The sequence below is a fragment of the Oikopleura dioica genome, chromosome XSR (assembly GCF_907165135.1).
Source record: "Oikopleura dioica chromosome XSR, OKI2018_I68_1.0, whole genome shotgun sequence".
In the NCBI taxonomy this organism is placed as follows: Eukaryota; Metazoa; Chordata; class Appendicularia; order Copelata; family Oikopleuridae; genus Oikopleura; species Oikopleura dioica.
This window is the reverse complement of record NC_137294.1, coordinates 12,856,859-12,883,120: the sequence shown is the minus strand read 5'-3', so window position 1 is coordinate 12,883,120 and position 26,262 is coordinate 12,856,859. Positions and strand designations below refer to the sequence as shown.

The window sequence follows — 26,262 nt, the reverse complement described above, 5'->3', positions numbered from 1 at the left end:
ACAAATGCGCGAAAGCGCTGCGCCATATTTGGAAAGAAAAACAATAGCGCGAAAAGCGCTGCGCCTTATTTGGAAAGAAACGCAGCTGCGCGAAAAGAAATTTGAAATTTCTGAAATTTGAAAATCACTCTCTATCTAACCAAATACAAAAGCGCCGATTTCCGAATTTTAGTGTCTCCCTTGCAAGTTAGCTAGCTTAGAGATTTATAGAGCGGCATCAATGACCATCGAAAAAATTTTTTTGAATTTTTTCTGTTGGGTTTGAGAGGCTCAGAATCAACCAAAATGACGCTCGGAAGACGGCAGAAACGCTGCGAATAAAATAAGGGCAAAAACGAAATTTCAAAATTTTGACCTCGTTTTTGGGCGATTCATGATAACGATGACCATCGAAAAAAATTTTTTTGAATTTTTTTCTGTTGGGTTTGAGAGGCTCAGAATCAACCAAAATGACGCTCGGAAGACGGCAGAAACGCTGCAAATAAAATTAGGGCAAAAACGAAATTTCAAAATTTTGACCTCGTTTTTGGGCGATTCATGATAACGATGACCATCGAAAAAAATTTTTTGAATTTTTTTCTGTTGGGTTTATGAGGCTCAGAGTCAACCAAAATGACGCTCGGAAGACGGCAGAAACGCTGCAAAAAATAAGGGCAAAAAACGAAATTTCAAAATTTTGACCTCGTATTTGGGCGATTCATGATAACGATGACCATCGAAAAAAATTTTTTGAATTTTTTCTGTTGGGTTTATGAGGCTCAAAGTCAACCAAAATGACGCTCGGAAGACGGCAGAAACGCTGCAAATAAAATTAAGGCAAAAAACGAATTTTCAAAATTTTGACCTCGTTTTTGGGCGATTCATGATAACGATGACCATCGAAAAAAAATTTTTGTTTTGAATTTTTTTTTCTGTTGGGTTTGAGAAGCTCAGAATCAACCAAAATGACGCTCGGATGACGGCAGAAACGCTGCAAATAAAATTAGGGCAAAAACGAACTTTCAAAATTTTGACCTCGTTTTTGGGCGATTCATGATAACGATGACCATCGAAAAAATTTTTTAGTTTTTTCTGTTGGGCTTGAGAGGCTCAGAATCAACCAAAATGACGCTCGGATGACGGCAGAAACGCTGCAAATAAAATAAGGGCTAAAAACGAAATTTCAAAATTTTGACCTCGTTTTTGGGCGATTCATGATAACGATGACCATCGAAAAAAAATTTTTTTTTGAATTTATTTTCTGTTGGGTTCGAGAGGCTCAGAATCAACCAGAATAAAGCTCGGATGACGGCAGAAACGCTGCAAATAAAACAAGGGCAAAAAACGAAATTTCAAAATTTTGACCTCGTTTTTGGGCGATTCATGATAACGATGACCATCGAAAAAAAAAATTTTTTTTTGAATTTTTTTTTCTGTTGGATTTGAGAAGCTCAGAATCAACCAAAATGACGCTCGGAAGACGGCAGAAACGCTGCAAATAAAATTAGAGCAAAAAACGAAATTTCAAAATTTTGACCTCGTTTTTGGGCGATTCATGATAACGATGACCATCGAAAAAAAAATTTTTTTTCTGTTGGCTTTGAGAGGCTCAGAACTTCACCGAGAGAGGTGACCTTCTCCTCGTATCAATTATGACGGGGGTCTGACTGAAGTAAATAGAGAAAGGCGACCTTCTCCTCGGGTCCCTTTGGCCGGGGTCCGACTGAACTTAGCAGAGAGAGGTGACATTCTTCTCAGGTCAAATTGGCCGGACGTCCGACTTAACTTAACTTTAGTTACGTCGGACCCCCGGCCAAACTGACCCGAGGAGAAGATCACCTCACTCGGTTCAGCTCAGTCGGACATCCGGCCAAACTGACCCAAGGAGAAGATAACCTCTTCTATTCAGTTCACTCGGACCCCCGCTTAACTGACCCGAGGAGAAGGTCATCTCTCGGCTTAGTTCTGTTGTACCATCGGCAGAAACTGACCCAAGGAGAAGGTCACCTCTCTCGGTCAAGTTAAGTCGGACGTCCGGCCAATTTGACCCGAGAAGAATGTCACCTCTCTCTGTTCACTTCAGTCAGACCTCCGTCTAAACTGATCCGAGGAGAAGTTCACTTCTCTCGGTTTACTTCAGTCGGACTCCGTCAAAATTGACCCGGGGAGAACGTCAACTCTCACGGCTTAGTTCTCTTTGACCATCGGCAAAATCTGACCCAAAGAGAAGGTCACCTCACTCGGTCCAGTTTAGTCGGAACCCCGCCATACTGACCCGAGGAGAAAGTCACTCCTCAAGGTTCAGTATAAAACCCCGGCCAAACTGACAAAAGAGAAGGTCACCTCTCTCGGTTCAATTCAGTCGGGCCCACGCCAAATTGACTCGAGGAGAATGTCGCCTCTCTCAGTTTAATTCAGTCGGACCCTGGCAAAACTTATACCGAGAAGAACTTGACCCGAGAAGAAGGTCATCTCTCTCGGTTCCGTTCAGTCTCATGCCCGGCCAAATTGACCCGAGACGAAGGTCACCTCTCTCGGCTTAGTTCTGTTGGACCATCGGCAAAATCTGACCCAAGGAGAAGGTCACCTCTCTGGGTCCCTGGCTTGGTCGGCCGCTCGAGGTGGCTGAGCATGACTTCTAGCGGGTTTGAAGCGGCGTTGCTGGTTTGATTTTTTTCAAATTCCGCGGTCCAGATACAACTAAAAGAATGTTTTCTGGGGCGTAGTGAAACAGGCAGCAAAACAGAGAGATGAGATAGAAGGCGGAAATTTTGGGTTAGGACAACCGGCCAGCTTGACCCGAGAAGGAGATCATCTCTCTCGGTTTCGTTTAGTTGGACCCCCGTCATTCTGACCCGAGGAAAAGGTCACCTCTCTCGGTTTGGTTCAGTCTAAATCCCGGCCAGCTGACCCGAGGAAAAGGTCGTCTCTCTCGGTTCAGTAAAGTTGGACCATCGGCTAAACTGACCCGAGGAGAAGGCCACCTCTATCGGTTAAGTTCAGTCAGACCCCATGCCAACTTGACCCGAGAAGAAGATTACCTCTCTCGGTTCAGTTAAGTTGGATCATCGGCCGAACTGACCCGAGGAGAAGGTCAACTACATCGGTACAGTTCGGCCGGGCATAAGACTGAACTGAACCGAGAGAGGTGACCTTCTTCTCGGGCCGTTATGGCGGAAGTCCACATGAACGGAACCGAGAGAGTTGACCTTCTTCTTGGGTCAAAATAACCCGTTGTCCGACTTAACTGGACCGAGAGAGTTGACCGTCTTCTTGGGTCAGTTTTGCCGATGGTCCAACAGAACTAAGAACAGAGAGAGATGACCTTCTCCTCGGGTAAGTTTTCCTTGGGGTCCGACGGATCTGAACCCAGAAGGGTGACGTTCTCCTCGGGTCGGTTTTGGCGGAGGTTCGACTGAACTAAACCGAGAAAGGTAATTTTTCCTCGGGTCGGTATAGCCGGGGTCGGACTGAACTTAATTGAGAGAGGTGACCTTCTCCTCGGGTGAATTTGTTGGGGTTCCGACTTGACTGAACCGAGCGAGCTGACCTGTTCGGGTAAATTGTGGCGGGGGTCCGACTTAACTGAACCGAGAGAGGTGACCTTCTCCTTGAGTCAGTTTTTGCCGATGGTCCAACAGAACAAAGCCGAGAGGGATCACCTTATCTTCGGGTCAAGTTTGCATGGGGTCCGACTGAGCTGTACCGATGTAGTTAACCTTCTCCTCGGGTCAGTTCGGCCGGGGTTTAGACTGAACCAAACCGAGAGAGGTGACCTTCTCCTCGGGTCAGAATGACGGGGGTCCAACTTAACGAAACCGAGAGAGATGATCTCCTTCTCGGGTCAAGTTGGCCGGTTGTCCGACTTAACAGGACCCAGAGAGGTGACCTTCTCCTTGGGTCAGATTTTGCCGATGGTCCAACAGAACTAAGCCGAGAGAGGTGACCTTCCCCTCGGCTCAGTTTGGCCGGGCATAAGACTGAACGGAACCGAGAGAGATGACCTTCTTCTCGGGTCAAGTTGGCCGGTTGTCCGACTTAACTGGACCGAGAGAGGTGACCTTCTCCTTGGGTCAGATTTTGCCGATGGTCCAACAGAACTAAGCCGAGAGAGGTAACCTTCTCCTCGGGTCAGTTTGGCCGGGCATAAGACTGAACGGAACCGAGAGAGATGACCTTCTTCTCGGGTCAAGTTGGCCGGTTGTCCGACTTAACTGGACCGAGAGAGTTGACCTCTCTCTTATAAGTTTTGCCAGGGTCCGACTGAACTAAACTGAGAGAGGTTACATTCTCCTCGAGTCAATTTGGCGTGGGCCCGACTAATTGAACCGAGAGAGATGACCTTCTCCTTTTGTCAGTTTTGCCGGGGTCCGATACTGAACCTTTAGAAGTGACCTTCTCCTCGGGTCAGTATGGCGGGGTTCCGACTAAACTGGACCGAGTGAGGTGACCTTCTCCTCGGGTCAGATTTGGCCGATGGTCAAACTGAACTGAGCCGAGAGAGGTGACGTTCTCCTCGGGTCAATTTGGCCGGGGTCCGACTGAACTAAACCGAGAGAGGTGACCTTCTCCTCGGATCAGTTTAGACGGAGGTCTGACTGAAGTGAACAGAGAAAGGCGACCTTCTCCTCGGGTCCCTTTGGCCGGGGGTCCGACTGAACTTAACAGAGAGAGGTGACCTTCTTCTCGGGTCAAGTTGGCCGGACGTCCGACTTAACTGGACCGAGAGAGGTGACCTTCTCCTTGGGTCAGTTTTTGCCGATGGTCCAACAGAACTAAGCCGAGAGAGATGACCTTCTCCTCGGGTCAGTTTTGCCGGGGTCCGACTGAACTAAACCGAGAGAGGTGACCTTCTCCTCGGGTCAAGTTTGCATGGGGTCCGACTGAGCTGAACCGATGTAGTTGACCTTCTCCTCGGGTCAGTTCGGCCGATGATCCAACTAAACTGAACCGAGAGAGGTAATCTTCTTCTCGGGTCAAGTTGGAATGGGGTCTGACTGAACTTAAGGGACCCGGTTAGGTAGCGCCGCGCCGAACTTCAAGCGCTCGCCGATATTCTTGGGAATAAGATTTTTGTTATTTTCTTTTTGTAAAGGATATCTACAGTTCTTCAGCTTTCCTATTCAGTTTTCCGTTTTTCTCTATAACCACTCATTGATGAGCTAGATCAAAAAAGGGGAGCGCAACTTCAAAGGCATCAAGTCCTGCAAATATTATTTTATCTTTCAGAAACCTGCACCATTTAAAAGCCCATGGTCCGAATTTCCCTCAGATTCCACCTAATGCGCAAAATTGAAACAGTACTAATAAGCGATACAGGTCATACAAACAAAAATTCCTAACGCGCGCCCAGCAGGAATCATGTCTCGGGAGCCCAAAATAGCGTCCTGCCGTGCTGAGCGCGCTAAGTTCTTTGGTTAATCAGCTTTTAATCCGAAATAAGTAATGAGAGGTTTTGCGCATTAGGTGGAATCTGGTCAATTTAATGGGCTTTTTAATGGTGCAGGTTTCTGAAAGATAAAATAAAATTTGCAGGACTTGATGCCTTTTGAAGTTGCGCTCCCTTTTTGATCTAGCTCATCAATGAGTGGTTATAGAGAAAAACGGAAAACTGAATAGGAAAGCTGAAGAACTGTAGATATCCTTTACAAAAAGAAAATTACAAAAATCTTATTCCCAAGAATATCGGCGAGCAAGTTCGCCGCGGCACAACCTAACCGGGTCTTAACCGATAGAGGTTGTCTTCTCCTCGGGTCAGTTTAGCCGATGGTCCAATTTTACTGAACCGAGAGAGGTGACCTTTTCCCCGGGTCAGCTGGCCGTGGTTCAGACTGAACCAAACCGAGAGAGGTGACCTTCTCCTCGGGTCAGAATGGCGGGGGTCCAACTAAATGAAACCGGGAGAGATGATCTCCTTCTCGGGTCAAGTTTGCCGGTTGTCCGACTTTAATGGACCAAGAGAGGTGACCATCTCCTTGGGTCAGATTTTGCCGATGGTCCAACAGAACTAAGCCGAGAGAGGTGACCTTCTCCTCGGATCAATTTGGCCGGGCATAAGACTGAACGGAACCGAGAAAGATGACCTTCTTCTCGGGTCAAGTTGGCCGGTTGTCCGACTTAAGTGGACAGAGAGAGTTGACCTCTCTTAACAGTTTTGCCAGGGTCCGACTGAATTAAACTGAGAGAGGTGATATTCTCCTCGAGTCAATTTGGCGTGGGCCCGACTGAATTGAACCGAGAGAGGTGACCTTCTCCTTTTGTCAGTTTGGCCGGGGTTTTATACTGAACCTTGAGGAGTGACCTTCTCCTCGGGTCAGTATGGCGGGGTTCCGACTAAACTGGACCGAGTGAGGTAACCTTCTCTTTGGGTCAGATTTTGCCGATGGTCAAAGAGAACTAAGCCGTGAGAGTTGACGTTCTCCCCGGGTCAATTTTGACGGAGTCCGACTGAAGTGAACCGAGAGAAGTGAACTTCTCCTCGGATCAGTTTAGACGGAGGTCTGACTGAAGTGAACAGAGAAAGGCGACCTTCTCCTCGGGCCCCTTTGGCCGGGGGTCCGACTGAACTTAGCAGAGAGAGGTGACATTCTTCTCAGGTCAAATTGGCCGGACGTCCGACATAACTTAACTTTAGTTACGTCGGACCCCCGGCCAAACTGCCCCGAGGAGAAGATCACCTCTCTCGGCTCAGTTCAGTTTGACCTCCGCCAAAACTGACCAGAGGAAAAGGGGGTGTAGGGCGGCTACGTAACAAGTAGTTAAAATTGTAACGGCGTTACAAAAATTCAAAATCAAAATCATTGAACGAGTGTGCGCTTCGCGCTTGAATTAAAGGAAACTACATTTAAGTACACCTTATCGCTTATTCTGTCCAAAATAATAAAAATTACGGAATGGAAAATAATTTTTATTGCGAAAAAAATCTGAATTCTTGTAACGGCGTTACAAAATTGTAACGGCGTTACAAATTTGTAACGTAGCCGCCCGCCCCCCGGAAAAAGTCACTTTTCTCGGTCCAGTTAAGTCGGTCCTCCGGCCGAATTGACCCGAGAAGAAGGTCAACTCCATCGGTTCAATTCAGTCGGACCCCATGCCAACTTGACAAGAGGCGTAGGTCACCTCTCTCGATTAAGTTCAGTCGAACCCCCGGCAAAACTAACCCGAGAAGAAGGTCACCTCACTCGGTTCAGCTCAGTCGGACATCCGGCCAAACTGACCCAAGGAGAAGATAACCTCTTCTATTCAGTTCACTCGGACCCCCGCTTAACTGACCCGAGGAGAAGGTCATCTCTCTCGGCTTAGTTCTGTTGTACCATCGGCAGAAACTGACCCAAGGAGAAGGTCACCTCTCTCGGTCAAGTTAAGTCGGACGTCCGGCCAATTTGACCCGAGAAGAATGTCACCTCTCTCTGCTAAGTTCAGTCGGACCCCCGGCCAAAGGGGCCCGAGGAGAAGGTCGCCTTTCTCTGTTCACTTCATTCAGACCTCCGTCTAAACTGATCCGAGGAGAAGTTCACTTCTCTCGGTTAACTTCAGTCGGACTCCGTCAAAATTGACCCGTGGAGAACGTCAACTCTCACGGCTTAGTTCTGTTTGATAGATAGATATTGTAGTCACTAAAATGAAGTGCTAGACATGTTGAAAAATACAAACATAGACGTTGAAGAGTCTCAAGATTTAAGAATTTGTTTATTTCGACGGGGGAAAACTGGCTAGGAACTATGGATGGTAAAATGTTGTGACCTGGACAGGCGCTGTCCAGGAACTTCAGAACACCTTTCCTGGACAGAGCACTGTCCAGGAAAACTGTGCCCTCAGTTCCTGTGCAGAAACTGTCCAGGAAAGCAAATTGGACTTCCTGGACAGTTCTGCCCAGGTGACCGCCTACAACCTTTCGAGCGGATATCATCCTTTTGGCGGCAAAAACTCGGAAGAGCGACATAAGTTTTTCGCGGAATCGAAACATTTGCAATTCAAGTTCTTTAGTCAAGTTTTTCGAACATTACAAAAGAATACCAGAAAAGCTGGAGAACGGGCTAGATCCGCTTGTTTCAAACATACCTGACAAACGAGTTCCCAATGTCTGCCTGATGAAAGATGACCCTGTTCTCAAGCCGATTATTCACAAACTCGATCTTGGAATCAAACCTGTCTTCCTAAAAGATCATTCGGAACAGAACTCGGAATTGAGCTTCTGCAGCAAGAACTTCTGATGATCAAGAATGAAAATAAGGCAAGTTAGCTTCATCGTTCTTCTGTCGCTGAATTTGATTCTGACAAAATCCTGACAACGAAGCTTAGCCAACGAGGCGAGTACGTAAATCCTGTTTCTGCTGACAACTACGGCGGATATGTCGATGATCGAGACTATGAATGAAATATATGAAACATAATCGAGCTCTTTTTCCCACTCAGTCTATTTATTAACCACTTGAGGGTGCTTTGAGAAAGAGTACACAATTTGATTTTTCGAGAAAATAAGCAGGGGAGTAAGAAGTTGTCACTAAGTTACTTACTAAATAATGATAAAAATAATAATAATGGAAATAGAAGCTAACAGTTATCGGAATTCTAGGAAAAGAAGCCAAGGGCACACTTATAGTAAAAAAGGAATAAATACGCGTAAATTCAGTAATGATAAATAATAATAAATAAGACGAGTTCGATTGCTCTTAAATTAAATTGGCTATTCTCATAGCGGGTACAATTTGAGGTAAATTGCGGGACGGTGGGAGTTGAAGCGGGGCACGAGCGCGTTCTTGGAAACAGCGCCGCTCGTGGGGTTTTCGGTGCGACTCCAACTTTGAGCGTAGTAGCTGGCTCTGCGCGCGTGAATTTACATTTTTGTCGTTGTCGCTTCAGTCAGTTACTGTGCCAGTTACTAGCCGTTGGAGTTAGGCACCGATTTACTCGAAGAGCGAGTTCTCTTTCGAGTTTATTTTTACTGTCTCGAGTAGCGCGCAGCCAGGCCGCTTGTACAGTAATGACAGAGAAGCCCGACTGGACGTACTCGGATCGTGGATTCTTGAGTAGGTTCTAGGGTACGCACGGGCTTGCACGATTACGTAACCGGCCTTATGCTCGCTCTTTTGCTTTCTGGCGAGAAACAAAATAGAGTATAGTACAATTGAGTCAATAATTTAATTTTTTACAGGAAAGAGCCAAAGTAGTCTGTGCCAGAGCAATAAGTAGCCAACATAGGACCTGGTTTATCTGATGGAGGAGTTTTGACTCCTCCAGTGGTGGGATAGAAAGGGACCGTTCTTTTCGATCAGTTTCAAAAATTGTGAAGAAGTCTAATAAATCTGTCGGGTTCAGGCTTTTTCAAGTTGAAAACAGGGCATTTTTAAGTCAAGAAAGTATTTCTTAAAATTTAAAAAGCTATTTTGGAGGTCTTTTCCCTTTTTTCGGCCAAGTAGAGATTTTGGCCAGTCGAGATGACGTCAAGAGAAGGAGTAACCGCTCGGTGGTGGTACAGGGCAGGGTAAGAAGCGCGGCAGAGCAATAGTTTAAAAAGAAACAGTTTTCATTTTTCAATTCACAAAAATGGACAGAGATGGATTCAGTTCAGAGCAACTGCCGCGGCTATTATTACAAGTTTCTCTAACAAAAAACGAAATAGCGGGAATACGCAAAAGTAACGCAGGAGATGAGAGGAGGAGGAGATGTTGAGTCTAACTTTAGCAGGAGAACTTTAGTAGTTTAAATTTTGATGAGTCGTTTCTGTTTATTTTATCTTGGTCTAAGTTACTGCCAGAAACAATTCGGCAAATTTAGATGATTTGAGTTTAAACTGTTCTCTCTTTTACAGCCCCTACTAACTAGTTAGGTGAAGAGTAGAAAATAACTTAGATTGGAGAATTTAGGGCGAACAAGACACAAGTTAAAACTGTTTTTAACACGGTTAGTGAAAGTAAAAGTTGTTTTGCTGTTGTTCGTTGTTGACGGCGAAGGCGTACTGCCCGTCCATCGTTTGAGGGTCGACTGCTTCGTCGACGTCGTCTCGGAAGTACTGGGCGATGATCTCGTAAGCCAGCTGAAAGAGAAAGGCTTGAAATCGGGCTTGATGAGGTCAGTTTATTACCTTGTAGATTTCTTCGTTTTTGCGGTTCTGCAAGAGCTCGATCTTGTCAACGCCGCCGCATTCTTCGATCTGCGAAGTCACGTTCTCGAGACCCTCTGGAGCTGCCATTCTCAGAATGTTCTGGACTCCAGACTTCTGGAGACCGTCCAGTACCACTTGCACAACCTAAAGAAGCGATCATAAAGAGGCATTCCTTTGGTCTTAGAATTTACCTGGTTGTCTTTGCCGTCAAGAAGAGCGCAGAAAGGAGGAATCACGCCTTATCGCCAACTCATCAGTTCTCCCTGGACTCGCAAAGTTCGGAGGATTCAGAGTCCTCCGCGCACCTTGCGCCCTCATGCGAGAAGAGTTCGGAGCATTTTGCTCAACATCCATTTTTTAGATATATTCTTCCATGCTTTCCTGGCTTACCATTAGCAATAGCTCCTTCTTCTTCTGTTCGGTAGTATGATCTCAAAATTCGGCCAAATGCCGAATTTTCATATACTCATATTTTGAATGAATAATTCGGCCAGAGTGGCCGAATTATTCGACCGAAATTGAAGGATTTTTTGGATGAAAAATTCGGCCCCCAAAAGTAAAGGCCGCGCCCCTATAAAGCCACTCGTTTATTAAGAGTCTCCATTTTATCAGTAGAAAAGTATCCAATCTAATGGTTCCTAACCTCGGGGCTCCGCCCCTTCGGTCCTAAGATGCCGGGGTCTAGTCTAGGGTTACTTAGGGTTACCGAAGGTAACCCTAACTAACCCTAGCCTATCCCCCTCGGGTAATTTGTTCCGTCATTTTTGCAGGTGCCCCCTAACCCTAACCTTTATTTTAGCGAATACTACGATCTTAATTTTCTTATCAAAAAAAAGTCCTGGGGAACTGCAACTAGCTCTTACCGCGCAGAGTCTGCGCCGCAGACCAGTTGCTATTAGAAAGAGGTCGACCGGAATTCTTGTGGAATTGATAAGTCCGGTTATTGTCCTAAAAAATCAAATTATCAGAATTGATAACAAGCATTCATAGCGATTGCGAAAGCCCTCAAAAAAGAAAAATGACTGTCCACGGAGAATTTCACTGGCCGAATTTTTCACCAAAATACTTTGTAGAATCCGCCCAATAATTCGGTCAATTTGGCCGAATTTTTCATTCAGAATTATTGAAAATATTGACGAATAATTCGGCTATAGGTGGCCGAATTTTGAGATAATACTACGTTCTGTTCAAATTTGAGCTTGGACGTAGAAGCTGTCGCAACTGTAAAGCTAGCTGCTTCTGGAGATGTCACCGAGTTGTTGATTGTTAAAATTTGTGAGTCCGTAGAACGCGTGCTTCTTTTTGAAGAAAAGAAAACTTTCTTTTTGAATCGCTCATTTTCTTCTTCAAACTCTGAACCATATTTTTCATCGAGAAAAGATGGCCCTAAAATACCATATTGGAATATCGGATCTTCTTTCAACCCGGTCGAGTAAACGTTCATTACGATTTCATCTTTCACGATAGTGGTATTGCCCGATTTGTTTCTTCTGCTCGAACAAGAATTGCCCGTTGCCTTTTTTCTGCAGTGCGAGGTAAAAATGACTACCGCCAATGGGAAATCATATCTTTTTATATATGTAATGCGTTTTTGAAAGAACCCTTTTTTTTCTTTTCGGCGTTTCTCTGGCTCTAGAACATTTGTTATTTAGCTCTTTTCTCGAAAAAACATGATTTAGTTTGGACGATGACGGTAAATTAGGTTGACTCTATTCTTGCTCTAATCAGGGCGCGGCATTCTGAGTCAAGGTCCTGGTAAAGCTCTGATGAGCTTTTCAAGACCCTGACTCAGATCTCTTCACAGGTTACCAGCCCTACTCTCCGAAAAATATGATTTTCAGACTGGATTTTCGGAAGCTCCTTTCAAGGTTCGGCCGCTGACAGCGCCTCCTTGTAGTAGGATTCAAAAACTTCGGGGAAGGGTCAATTAAAAATTCTCTTTTTGAGATTTGCTCTTATTAATTTTTCTTTCCTTTCGAAATTGATAAAAGATTCGTGAATTTTTTACTGATTGACAATGAAAACAGCCTTCGTCCGCGGATTCAAATGGATCTGCCCCCGCCGAACTGTGGAGCGGCACTTGGGAGTACAATTGGCGCCCCAGGCGAGTGCGTCTTCAGAAGAAACCCGTCGTCGAGGATATTGAAGGTATTTCATATTTATTTCTGTAATACAGAATCTGTATTTTTGAAAAAATATAAGAGGACGAGCTGGAAATGCCGCGCCAACGATTCGACTCTTTTATGAGCCAGTACACGGGAAAAAGGGTTGGCAGATTTGCGAGGTTAGAGATTTCGACTCGTCGAAATCGGAAATTCATTAATTCAGAGTGGCGAAAGCAGTGAGCATCATGACTCGCGTGGCGAAGCTGATCCGCGTCTACGCGCTTCAGCAGCACACGATGCGCGAAGTCAACCAGCTTCGGGACAAATTCGCGGACGGTCTGACAAAGAAGGACTCGGAAATGCTCCACCAGCAGGCGAAGGTGCTTCTTCAAGCGACGCACCGACACGAGTCGCTCTCCGACTTGATCCAGAAGAAAAGGCTCGGAAATTTTTTTCCAATTTCGACAGAATTTCCCAAGTATTTCAAAATCGAGCCCGTCAATAAGCAGAACAGGACTCGATAGTTCCCTGGGTTCAATACTCCTCTGGCAAGGCGGAAGGCGTCCATTTCAACCCCTTCTATTTCAACGCTTCCAGATGTGCCATGCTTCCGAATAAGTTAAGACTCATTACAAAAAAGGTAAGCTACTCGGCATCCTGTGTAGAAAACCTGAGTTAGGCAGGGTCTGGATGATCTTAAATCAAAAGCGGCTTTCTAAAAACGAAGCCGCAAAGACTTCAAAATAGATTGCAAAAGTAATGCCACGCGGCTTTTCATTTAAGTTCATTCGGACCCTGACTCAGGTTTTCTACAAATATCGAATGTCCCCTGTTCCTGACATATTTCCCAGAGCCCCCACGATCGAAACAGCGTGGAAATCGGCTGCCTTCGATCCTATCTCCAGAAACTCCACTCCTTCAAGCAATTTTCCAACAATCTCCAAAATGCCCTCTGCAAGGTCATGCGGTATGTAAGCATTCAAGAGTTTTTCTTTGTTATATTTCGCTTTTTTGTGTTGTAAAAGAAAGGTTGCATGAAGGGAAAAGCAGACATTGTTTCAGTTTTTGACGATAATTCAGTTTTCAGTTACATTTTTTTAGACGATAATTTTAATGACATTCAGTCGCTAATGAAAAAATCCCTTTTCAAAAAAGATTCAAAAAGGGGCTTTTTTTTCAAATTTCATTTTTTACATTGAAAAAAAAGTCGCGAAAAAAAGTTTTTAAAGAAATAAAATTCGGAATTCGGGCTTTTGGTAGCTTTACCGGCAAGTTAGGTTTTTCAGTTTTCAGTAAGATAACGGCGTCGAGAATTAAGGACGGAAATAAACAGGGTGGATAATTTTAATAGCCGCTGCTGCCGTAAACTGGCTCCGTCTTCACTGAGGGTGCTTCGGGGTCTTCCTCGTCCATTTCTGAACAAACTCGTTAAAAATTTCTAGCAACTAAATTCATCATCAAAAGTCAAAAGTCGTAGGAAGATTGTGTTAATTCCTTTTCTACAAGTACAAATCCTACAAGTCGGCACCCCGTGTAAAAGACCTGAGTAAGGGTACGAAAGTTCTCAAATAAAAATGAAGCCAGGAGGCTTTTCATACGAGGTGTTTCGAACCCTGACTTAGGTTTTTCGCATAGGTTGCCGAGCTAAGGCCGGTGGAGTTAGACAGTTCCGTATCAACTATCGCTTGAATGTTAGAATTTGTTTGACTATGGCGCGATTTGCCCAAAAGGACTTTTCGCGATGCTACGAGATGATGACTAAGTCTATTGCTAGAATATTTTTGCCACGTTCAAGCTTCCTCGCTTTACTCATAAAAGTCAATAGAAATCGTTATTGTTATTGCAACTTTTCCTAAGCTCTAACTGCTAGAATTACTCAAAGTCTAAAGAACTCAAGAGTTGACATTTGATAAAATTGAAACGTCCGCTCGTATCCCAGCGATATTTGGCTGGTGTTGTATTTTGGCAACTAGCCATTTTGTTAGGGATTTTTTTCAAAAACCGGAATATAAATTATAAAATTGTTAAAGCGTAATGCTTTTAATTTAAAAATTGCTAAAGGTATAAAGTTGCTAAATGAGGTAAAATAGAATCATCATTTTTGTCAATTTTACCTTGATTTTTCCTCTTTTCCTTTTTGTGCAAGCATCTGAGAATGCCGACACCAGCACCGACCAGGAAAATTATGAAGACAATTGCACCAGTCTCCATCTTCTCGGGTCTCTTTCCTTCTTTCTCTTGCTTTTTTGGAGGCTGTGGGGGATTTATGTGCTGAAAGTGTGGTTCAGCTCGGTTGCGATGTTCAAAATTTCGCTTTTGTTGGAAGAGTTTGCTTTTTGCGCGCGCTGGAGTAGTGATGAATGGCGCCGGGCGCCCGGGCCGAACCACAATTTGAGCGCGGCGGTGCTCATCCCGTTCCCCAATAGCCAAAATTCACCATCCAATAACACAACACCAGCGCCAAATCCACCGCCACGCACCACATATACATCCAAAATGGAAACTCCTCTCCCACAATCGACCTGCCGCCTCCTTCTTTAATCCCTTCTTGTAATACGAGGCCGTTTGGAAAAGAGGTAGCATTGCGTTTCCGCGCAAATTTCGGAGAAACTTCCAGCTTCCAAAGTGATAGTTTCCAAAATAGACAAACTTTGTTTGTATATATGCCAGTGTTGAAATACGCAACAAACTCCAGGAATCCAAGACTCCTAGACTGCGCAAAATGGACTGCTCTTTATTTTTCGAAAATTTCAGCCACGTCAGGGGAAACTAATAATCCCTGAAAACTACAAATTTATTAAGACGCGACCCACTCGACTGTGAAATGACAGGCTTTCCATAGGAAATCGATGGAAATCTTCACAACTGGCGCATTTTTGAGCAATTCGAGCGAAGCGGGGACCCGCACCCACCGTGGGTAAATCGCCCAGCAAGAATAATCTTTATAAGTTCTTCATCTTTATAAAGCCGCTTTTTAACTTATAAATTATAAGTTGAATAAAATTGATAAAAGTGATTGTGTTACGATGCCGCTTTGCGGCTCGGTTTATAAAAAACCGCTCTTCAGACACTGACTAAGGTTTTCTATACAAGTTGCCGAGCCCAGAGTTTAACCTTGAAAATGAAAAGGAAGGCAGCTCTAAAAATTAGAGTATGAAATCACGGGGCCTTCATCGCGGCCTGAGCGCGACCGCAACTGAGCAGTTCAAAACCCAAACAGACTAAACAACAAAATACGAAACTATACAAGTGCATAGCTCCGGCGATAATGACAGTGATTTTCTAGTTACGAGACGTTCGAAAGGCGCCGTGTGATTATCCGAAAGGGGCACATCGCGCATTCAATGTACTTTCTCTGTTATGGCAAGGTCGGAGTCAGCTTCAGCAAAAACGAAGACGTAATTTTCAGCACGCCTGATCCAATCACGCTCAAACCAGGTTCGTTTTTATTCCTTGTTTTTCAATCAAGTTTGTAACAAATTTCTAGGAGCTTGTTTTGGCGAATTGGCGCTGATCACAAAGGTAAAAACCCCATTTTCAACTTCAAAAATAAAGATCAAAAACTCAAGGCGCCTAGAAACGCAACAATCTGCTGCATTGAAGCGTGCGAGTTTATGGTGATTGACGCTGACGATTTCTCGCGGCTGGGGCTGGGGATCCTTATCGAGCAGGAACTAGAAAAGCGGGTGCAGTTCTTTAGCGAGAGTCAGCTGATGCATCAGAAAGGCGTCACGCCAGACTTGAATCTAGTGACGAGAATGGCGCGGGAGAGCAAATTGGAACAGTCAAACGCCGGATCGGTGATAGAAACAGATGTTCGAAAGTCGCGTTTTACAACATTCATTTATCAAGGAATCGGATTTCCAACTTTTTATCTATTCAGAGGGGTTAGTCTTGTTGGTCCTTTAGCTTTTTGCAGGTATGCCTTTGTTGATCTTTGGCCTCGTAGTCTTTCATTCGTTTTAATCATCCAGCTAAGGTAGGCTTGGCAATTAATTGGGTAAAAAATACGTGGCCCAAGGATCAACAAGGGTACACATGCAGAAAGTTAGAAGATCAACAAGGACAGCTTTTTGTTTACTAAGAAATTTACGAAGTTATCCCGAAACTGAGGCTCGGCAGACATTTTCAGGGTCGTAGATTTGACCGAACACAGCGAGTTCGAAGAGTGCTTGAACGAAATACCAGAAGGATATCAGCAAAAGCGGCTTTCGCCTTCGACTAACTATACGATCTGTTCCCGCGTGGGTCGACTCATCACCGGCGATTTCATCATGACAAGGTTCGCAAGATCCTTCGAAATTTTTAATTTCAATTTTCTCTTGATTTCGAACCTTCTAAGAGCAACGAAGACGACGATCGCAAACTGACGGTGATTTCGCAAGGCGCTACTTTGATCCGTTTCGAGAGCAAGCGTCTCTACGAGTTCGGCCTCGAGCAGCAGTTGCGCTTTTACAACGCTGTATTTATGCCAGACAACAAAATCGTGCGACAATTCATGGAAGAGAACAAGTGGCGATGGTGGAAGAAGAAAATTTATGACATGCATTTGAACAAAACTCACCACATTAATAGGTCAGTTATTGTTAAGAAAAATAGTAAAACACAATATTCTGGCCTCGACAACCTGTCGAAGATTAGAAGTATAATCATAAAAATAACAAAATCTTTAGATTCAACTTTTCTTCTTTTTCTTCGGGCCGTCTCAGCCCCGTCCCTGGCTTTTAAATTGAAATGGGCTTGACGGCCCTTCGGGCCGTCTCAGCCCCGTCCCTGGCTTTTAAATTGAAATGGGCTTGACGGCCCTTCGGGCCGTCTCAGCCCCGTCCCTGGCTTTTAAATTGAAATGGGCTTGACGGCCCTTCGGGCCGTCTCAGTCCCTTCCCTGATAAACATCTTATAAACACTCGTCTTCCATCAAGGCCGGTCTTCCACCCGATAAAAGTCCTCCATCACGCGTGGGAAAATACTAGAATGCGCGCAAAAGATGAAGTAAAATCACATTCTCGGGGCAAAATCCTAACCCCCGGGTTTCTCATGCATATGAGAAAGCCCGTGATCTGAGGAGTCAAATGATATCATATCATATGCAACATATGGGGTGAACCGACCGAGACCTGTAACTTTTAAGTTTGTACATAAATGTATACTGATTTCGGACTCATTTAAAAGAGCAGCTCGAGATCTATTTGCGGATCTATAAATCTCGGTAAACCAACCGGTTTTCAATTCTTCACCACGTGGTTAGGTGGCTCTGGAATATTATTCCCTGGGAATTTTTCAACCCGCAAGTGCTCCGCAAATAGATCTCGAGCTGTTCTTTTAAATGAGCCCAAATTCAGTATACTTTTATGGACTAACTTAAGGAGGTACGAGGCGGTTTGGCGAAAATTCGAGAACGTTGTAGAACGTTTCTTCAATGATGAATTTTTTTCAAAAATGAAAGTTTTTCAATTCAATCTGAAATTTTTTCATAAATGAAAGTTCAGCTGGTTCTTTCAGATCAAAAAGCATAATTAAGCGGCGCAGATTTCGACATGATTTTAAAGGCACACTCCACTTTGTGTTGGGGTCAAAACTTGGCACCTGGAGAGTAAGGGCAAGGTCTCCAACAGAGCAAACAGGACGCAAGGGCCCAACCGACAAGTGCAAACTCCCGCGGAGGCTGCTCCTAGCCCCAACTCAGAGCAACTCTCGGTGTGAGACGGTTGAGCCATTCACCAAATATGATCTTAGGGTACACTGAGCCCAAGATCAGGATCAAGCTCAGTCTCGGATGAGCCACAAGAGTGAAGAAATGGAAGACTCAAAAATAGAATTTGATGAAATTTTGCCCTATAGGTAGGGCTTCCGTATAAAAAATTGTTTCTGATTCCGTTCATTGTTTCCTTAAATAATTATGGGAGGGATAAATCAATATAAGAAAAGGTTTTTAGGGGCAAAAGAAATAAAATAAAATAATGTTTTATATCAAAATTATAAAAATAAAAATGGTGATTTTTCATTTGTGCGTTGTCACTTGTCGATTTTTTTTATTTTTTGATAAGTTATAGAGAAACATCAAAAACATAATATTTCATAAAAAAAATTTTGACTGGCCATTTATATCATCAGAAATAGTAACTTTTAGTAAAAAATTAACTTTGTTATTGTTAAAAAGTCTTCCGGAGGACTTTTGCTGGAAGAAACTTTTTAGAAGAAGACATAGAATTAAATTTTTCAAAAATATATATTTCAAAATTTAACGCAAAAACCATAATTTGCAAATAAACAAGGACAAATTGAATTTTAATAATCATGGGTGTGGGCGGGGTTGGGGACATAACTGAGATTGATCAACTCAGAGTTCCAGGTCTTTGTCAAGCCCCTTAAATTTAAAAATCATGGAACGGGGCTGAGACGGCCCGAAGGGCCGTCAAGCCCCTTAAATTTAAAAATCATGGAACGGGGCTGAGACGGCCCGAAGGGCCGTCAAGCCCTTAAATTTAAAAATCATGGAACGGGGCTGAGACGGCCCGAAGGGCCGTCAAGCCCTTAAATTTAAAAATCATGGAACGGGGCTGAGACGGCCCGAAGGGCCGTCAAGCCCTTAAATTTAAAAATCATGGAACGGGGCTGAGACGGCCCGAAGGGCCGTCAAGCCCTTAAATTTAAAAATCATGGAACGGGGCTGAGACGGCCCGAAGGGCCGTCAAGCCCTTAAATTTAAAAATCATGGAACGGGGCTGAGACGGCCCGAAGGGCCGTCAAGCCCCTTAAATTTAAAAATCATGGAACGGGGCTGAGACGGCCCGAAGGGCCGTCAAGCCCCTTAAATTTAAAAATCATGGAACGGGGCTGAGACGGCCCGAAGGGCCGTCAAGCCCCTTAAATTTAAAAATCATGGAACGGGGCTGAGACGGCCCGAAGGGCCGTCAAGCCCTTAAATTTAAAAATCATGGAACGGGGCTGAGACGGCCCGAAGGGCCGTCAAGCCCCTTAAATTTAAAAATCATGGAACGGGGCTGAGACGGCCCGAAGGGCCGTCAAGCCCCTTAAATTTAAAAATCATGGAACGGGGCTGAGACGGCCCGAAGGGCCGTCAAGCCCCTTAAATTTAAAAATCATGGAACGGGGCTGAGACGGCCCGAAGGGCCGTCAAGCCCCTTAAATTTAAAAATCATGGAACGGGGCTGAGACGAAGATTTACATTCTTCTTTATTCTTAGCTTTTCTTCTATATCATATTGACTGTATGTCTTCCACCAAAAATCCTCCGGAGATCTTTCAGAGGTCCTCCGGAGGTCACATGATTGCATTATTTTTTTATAAATAAACATTATTATTGTTTATTGATTGGTTTAATTATTTTTAATTTATTTCATCACTTCTTCATAAAAATTTCTTCCAGCAAAAGTCCTCCGGAGGACTTTTCTAAAACTATAAAATCTTAATATCAAGATAAAGTCATATTTTAGATGTTTTATTGCATATGCAATAAATTTTTTTTAACAAATCTAGGTTTTTGAATATGCCCTTTCACATATCTGAAAATGAAAAAAATCGACAAGGGACGAGACGAGAAAATCAGTTTTCTCATTTTTACAATCACGTGCGTCGATAAAAATTTTTTTTTCAGAATGAAAATTTTTCTCCACTGAAAAATACATTACCTTCCCGAATATCAAACAATTCGGTCAGCCCAGTCAAAATTTTGTTTTTTTATACGGAAGCCCTACCTATAGGCTATAGGGTAATCGAGGGCGAAGATTACGAATCTAAAGTCAAAAAAGATTTCTAATGAACAAAAAGCGAAGGGCAGGACTTTTTATAAAATTTACTGCCCTCGAAATACGTAAGGTATTTTCTGGATCCTGAGGGGCACATTCTGAATAAGGGCAGGATTCTTTATAAAATTTACTGCCCTTAAAATAAAGGTATTTTCTGGATCCTAAGGGACATATTTTGAATAGGGCATGATTTTTGCGAAGATTACTGCCCTTAATTATCAGGGAGATTATTACCAGGTGAGGCTTTCATCAAGCAAAAGACGTTTGATCATCTAAGCGCATTAAAAAGCAGAAATATTAAAGGCAGTAAATTTTATACAGAGTCCTGCCCTTATATAAAATATGCCCTTCAGATTGATTCAGATTCTGCTTTGGATTCGTAATCTACGCCCTTGATTACCCTATTGGGTGAAATTTTATCAAATTAAATTTTGAGTCTTCCATATTTTCAATTTTGTGGCTCATCCGGAGCTGAGCTTGATCCTGATCTTGGGCTCAAGTTGCCCTTAGATAGTATTTGCTAATGGGCTCCACATCTCACACCGAGAGAAGCTCCGATTTGGCCTGAGAGCAGCCTCAGCAAGAGCTATCACCTGTCGGTGGGCTCGTTGCATCTTATATGCTCAGCTGGAGACCTTGCCCGCACTTCCCGGGTGGCAAGTTTTGACTCCAACACAAAGTGGAGAACCCCATTTTAAAATATTTTCAAAACTAGCCATTGAAAATGAAAAATGACTTCATATTCGAAATCTACACATTTTTTATGGCAAGTTTCAAGAAAAACTATTTTTTGATCCTTCTTGATCCCAAAAAGTGGACCTAACTTGGATGATCCTGTTCGATGAGCTTCTACTCGGTACTTGCTCTGATCGAGTGAGTGGCCTGATTAGGCGCTGATCCGTGTCCTACCGAGGTGCACGCTGGGGCGAGGTGCTAGGCCGTGGTCCGCCACTCGCCCCCTACACTCAGCATGAGTCCCCCGGGCGGTGTGCCCCCTTGCATCTTATTTGCCCTGGCTTCACACCTGGCCATGTGCAGAGTACCCCCTACAGAAAGCGGCAAACCCCATAGACTATGGGTAGGGCCCGCACGGTGGGATTTTCGTCAAAATTCAGTTGTTTGTATTAATTTTTTAGTCTCGGGTATCGACTTGATATCACCTAAGAAAAATTTTGTTCAATAACGTCATCCCGAAAAATCATGTTTTTTCGTCAAAAATCGCGAAAAACCGATGGAAATCGACACATTTTCCCTTTTTGTGCCGTTTTGAAGGCCGGATCAAGCCGGATCAAATTTTTTGAGGGTATCCCATGAAAGCCCATCAAAAACACATATATAAACAAAAAATTAGATTGGGCACTTCCCGGCATCAAAAGATTCGAGCAAATAAAAAATCATTTTTATATTGAATTGTAACTTTTTTCGCAAAACGTTTCCTTATACATAGCGAAACATTAATAAATTGAAATTTTTGATCTAACACTAAGATAAATCATCTACAAAATAACTTAATCAGGTCCTGTGTGACTAAAAGAACGCCTGGCTGAAGCACTCAGGTCAGTTTCAAATAAGAACAAAGTTCAAATAAAAACCATAAAGAGGCTAAAACTTTGAACAATCTGTATTTTAACAAAAAATGGAGGTGGGCGGGGTTGGGAACGTAACTGAGATTGATCACCTCAAAGTTCCAGCCTTTGTCAAGCCCCTAAAATTTAAAAATCAAGGATCGGGGCTGAGACGGCCCGAAGGGCCGTCGAGCCCCTTAAATTTAAAAATCAAGGATCGGGGCTGAGACGGCCCGAAGGGCCGTCAAGCCCCTTAAATTTTAAAATCAAGGATCGGGGCTGAGACGGCCCGAAGGGCCGTCAAGCCTCTTAAATTTAAAAATCAAGGATCGGGGCTGAGACGGCCCGAAGGGCCGTCAAGCCCCTTAAATTTAAAAATCAAGGATCGGGGCTGAGACGGCCCGAAAATTTAATTTAAAGTTTAAATCTAAAATTTTTTAAGTTTTCATTCGAATTTTTCTATTATTTTAATAATATCAAAGCACTATTTTCGGCTCGAAAATGTCATTATTGACTCGTCTGAAGCATCGAAACTAACTTGGAAACAAGAATTTTTGATTTAGAAAAAAATCGTTTTTTTCGGGCTGACACCCTTAATTTTCAAAATTTTTTTTGCGTTTTTTTCTTGATTAGGGGTCGACTATCACCCTCATAAAATTTCATCCGAAACAGTCCACAGGAAAATTTTGACGAATTCCCACCGTGCGGGCCCTAACTATGGGCCATAGTGAAAAATGGGATTGGAAGTTGGCGTTTTCATGAAAACTTGCGAAATTATATTTTTCAATGTCTTAAAAATTGAATTATTTTTATATTTTTGGAAAGTTCACGACTTGTTAAGTATATTTGATAATAACAGGGACTGCGTTATCTTACTGTATTACGAGCTTACTTAATTTCGAATTACAATTTTTGGACGTTTTGAGACCCAACTTTCAATCGAAAGCTTACAATAAGCATTTTTTGAGGAAAATTAAATTCCTTCAATTCAACTCTAGAACAGCGATGGAAGTTTCTTTTTATCGTCTTAGTAAAATATTTTCATTAGAAAAATCGCGTTCAAAAATGACGCAAAATGATGATTTTCACGGACATGACTTGAAGTTGAGCTCTCTATGGCCAAAATCCCTTAAGCATTTTTTCTGAAAAATTTTCAACTCTTGTTTAAGGTCCAATCTTTAAGTAGAAGAAGAGTTTTAAAAAAAATTTTTATCCATCTGAGCCTGAGTGCTGTTTGAAAATGGTCAATTTCACGAAAACCGCCCCACACCTCCTTAAAAGTTACAGGTCCCGGTCGGTTTCAACCAACTAAGACCCCTAACTTATACCATTCGACTCGCCAGATCACCGGCTTTCAGAAAAGCATAAGAAACATAGGGGTCAGGATTTTGCCCCGAGAATGTGATTTAACTTCATCAAAACAGTCAAAATCCCCGGCCGGCCCTACAGACTCCGTCGTGAAATCTATCGCCCACGGTAGAAAACCTGAGTCAGGTTTTGAACAGCCTAAATTAAAAACCGAGTAGGCTTGCCCTAACCCTACAATATTAGTTAAGTTATATAACCATTTAAAATTATTATTTCATATTACAGAACCTGACAGGTTGATGAGCTTAGGTCAAATACCTCTTGAAATCAAAGAAGACTTATTAGCGCCTTTTAAGAATGAAATTCAAAAACAAGGAAAACCAACTTGGCTGCGCCTATTTTCCGTCAAAAGAAACAGCCGAAGATCCGAATTTCGAGACGATGGAAAGCTTCTGTTCGATTCCGCTGACGGTTTACTGTGAAAACGGCGATGTTGTCAAGGGAAAGAAGAAGAAGGAAAAGATGGCGAAGAGGATTGTTTCGCGGATTAGGCCGACGACGGAGATGATTGATTCCGTCCACTTGCAAATGTTTAATTCCGACGGCTTTGTCAATCAAGCGATGAAGACTTTCAGCTGAAATTTCTGTCTGATCTATAAATTATATAATTATATAATCTAATATTTATTTATTCTAATTTCTTCTTTGGTACATCTGTTCCAAACTTGACATTATTAAAACAAAATCAAAGTTTGATTCTCAAATTATGGCGTGAAAAATCAAACGCAGAATTGCACTTTAATATTTTCTCTACATGAAGCGTTGAATTGAGCAAAAATATTAAAAATAACTAGATCTGCTTGTTCAGACTATTTTTTAGTGCTGCAAAATGCGAATTTTTGCGCATCCAAAAGAGTTGAAAAGAGAAGCTTTTGAGAAATGGGCCATTTCAAATGTCATTTTTGGATATGTTGGAGATATCCGAGAGTCTGAACGACACTTATTTTTTTTTTTTTGAAAATTTTGATAAAAAGTACTACTTTTCGCCCTTCAAAGGTACTAAAAAGCGAAGGTACTAAAAAGCTCGAATTTCAAATGGCTGGTACTTATTGGAAATAAATTTAAGAGAACGACGAGCAGAGATGACTTGGACAAATTGATTTTGTCGGTTGAAACGTGAAAATTTTTCTTCAACAAAACTTATGCTTTCTTTTCAAAATAGAATTCTTGCTAACAATCGAGACTTCTTCCGGAGGAGAAGCGATTGAAAAAATTTGGTAAAATTGAAGTTGCGGTTAGGGTTCAATGCTTTGATTCGTCGCTGTTTACTGGGAAGAAGAGCTTTGATTTGGTGTTTGATATTCATCTTTCATACGGTATTTTTTTCTTATTACCTTTTTTTAAGTTTCAGACTACGAAATCGCCCGAGACAAAAAGACTATATATTATATGATATAATTTATATCATATGATCATTATGCTCGAGTGATTCCTCACCAAAAAAGAAGACTCTATTAAGATTTTATTAATTTTTAAATTTGCTCAAGAACGATGAACTGGTTTGAACACGCTCCTATCACTAGTGAGCTTTCCCTGCAGGTGATAAGCCCAACAGCTGATCCGCCCTTTGTCTGCTCCTGTACAATAATTTCTCAAAAAGTGAAAAAAGCTCCCTTTCAATCGGAAAGCGAAAGTACTCATTCTCGAACTGAAAACAAATGGATCCACCGAATTCAACAGGGGCCTCGGGCTCGACGACGCCTTCTGGGGCGAGTGGAGAGACGAAAATGGATCCTCTTCGAAAATTGATGCTTTCGATGAAGAGAAAGGCGCCGAACACGCTTCGATTACTGCGAAGAGATTCTATGTCTTCCGAAGGCACAATGTCCGAGCCAGACACTCCCGGCGATACGGACTTTCTCACCGAGGAAGATGTTCTTTTATACGCCGCTGCTTGCAATGATGAAGACCCTGCTAAGGTTAGAACTGAGAGAGAATAGATTAAAAAAAACTGAAAATTTTGATTGAAGTCTGGTTTATTGAGTATTTTTTCAGGAAACTCCAACAAGTGAGCTCTTGCGTCGCTGCCGCCAAAGAAGAGAAGAGACGTCAATCCAGCGCCGGGAGCGGCTCCACTACTCATGTTTGATTTTCGAAGAAAAAGACTTGCTTCTCTACAAAGAACGCTGCCGTATGCAAAACGTCAAGGACGTGGCTTACACCGTGACGACTCTTCTTCAAAAGATCGACTCGAAATTCGGGAACGGGCAGCTGACCCTCGAAAAGATGGAAGAAATCAACACGATTCTCGCGGAGCTGACTTTTATTCAGCTGCGATACATGGAGATTCAGAACATCGAGGCCATCTTTCAATGTCACTCTGCCTATTTAATTTCGAACAGTCCAGTCGGCTCCAAGGAAATTCCATTCATCAATGGTTTCAGTGCTATTCTAGAGCTCTTTATTCCCTACATTCGCCGCGAAGCACTGAACGCCGAGGCGAGCAACAAGTTCTTCGGCGGCCTCTATTTGAACAAAACACTGAACTACGAGTCGCGCCACATTTTGCCGCTGATGGGCGTTATTCTCGAAAACAACGATATGGCGCATCCGATCTTCATGCTTCACATGATCAAAATCTCCGTCATCGTTGGCAGCGTCGAGTTTATTTCTGGTCTTTTTGAGCACATGAGGCGCTTTACTCCGGACCGGGAGGGATACATTCAGGCGATGAAGGAGCTCTGTGGCTCGGTCGATTCGCCGATTGGAACTGAGTTCAGGTTTTAATTCTTTTAAAACTTTAGCCAAGAAATAACTAACACCATATTTAAGCGAGGTCCCGTTGGAAATCCTTGTCATGTTCAACATGCACTTGCTGCACTTGGCGGCGCGCGTCGCCTGCGAAAAGAGCGTCCGATGTCTTCTCTCCTTTGGGGCGGATTCGCTCTGGCTGGACAACAACAACGCCCGAGCAATCAACGTGGTCGGTGAGTGCACCCCCGAGTTCGATGCTTTTGCCTTCCGTTTCACTTCCACAGACAATGAGCGTCTCCTTTGCCGCAAAGTGCTTTTGCAAGCGCTGCCTCAAGAAGCCTGGCCGACACTGGAAGACGTGGCAATCGAGAATGGACCGAACACGCTGGAGCTGATCGAGACACTTTTGGCTGTTGGGGCGAACCCTCTCGAAGCAAATGCTCAGAAACTCTTTCCTTATCACTTTGCGCAGAGCCAGGCGATTTTTCAAGCCCTGACCGGCCCTCCTGTCGAGCCGAGATCGCTGATGCTCACATTAGCGAGGTAAAAATATCATTTTTCATTTCAAAATTAACGGTAAAATAGGTCGAACGCGCCGGAAAAGGACAAAATCGAACTTCTGAAAATCTCGGACGCGAACCGAATTCCTCTTGACATCACCTTCACAGACACGGAAAA

The 26,262-nt window shown here is 43.3% G+C and overlaps 2 protein-coding genes and 1 long non-coding RNA gene across 3 annotated transcripts; 1 reads left to right on the top strand and 2 right to left on the bottom strand.

The window, feature by feature from the left end:
* Positions 1-9,777: 9,777 nt before the first annotated feature.
* On the bottom strand, positions 9,778-10,187 carry LOC145709894 (importin subunit alpha-3-like). The gene is made up of 2 exons (XM_081787593.1): positions 10,064-10,187; positions 9,778-10,015 (listed from the first exon to the last, which is right to left on the bottom strand). The coding sequence occupies exons 1-2, from the start codon at positions 10,169-10,171 to the stop codon at positions 9,884-9,886; spliced, it is 240 nt and encodes a 79-aa protein (XP_081643719.1). The 5' UTR covers positions 10,172-10,187; the 3' UTR covers positions 9,778-9,883.
* A 2,247-nt stretch (positions 10,188-12,434) lies between these two features.
* LOC145709434 (uncharacterized) lies at positions 12,435-23,580 on the top strand. The gene is made up of 8 exons (XM_081787116.1): positions 12,435-12,525; positions 12,696-12,829; positions 13,041-13,156; positions 15,476-15,627; positions 15,677-15,711; positions 15,759-16,076; positions 16,532-16,764; positions 23,187-23,580. Exons 1-8 carry the CDS (start codon positions 12,435-12,437, stop codon positions 23,467-23,469), a joined length of 1,362 nt encoding a protein of 453 aa, XP_081643242.1. The 3' UTR covers positions 23,470-23,580.
* Positions 13,168-14,537, bottom strand: LOC145707127 (uncharacterized). The gene is made up of 2 exons (XR_014134733.1): positions 14,304-14,537; positions 13,168-13,604 (listed from the first exon to the last, which is right to left on the bottom strand). It is a non-coding gene; the product is annotated as an uncharacterized LOC145707127 (long non-coding RNA).
* Positions 23,581-26,262: the final 2,682 nt, after the last annotated feature.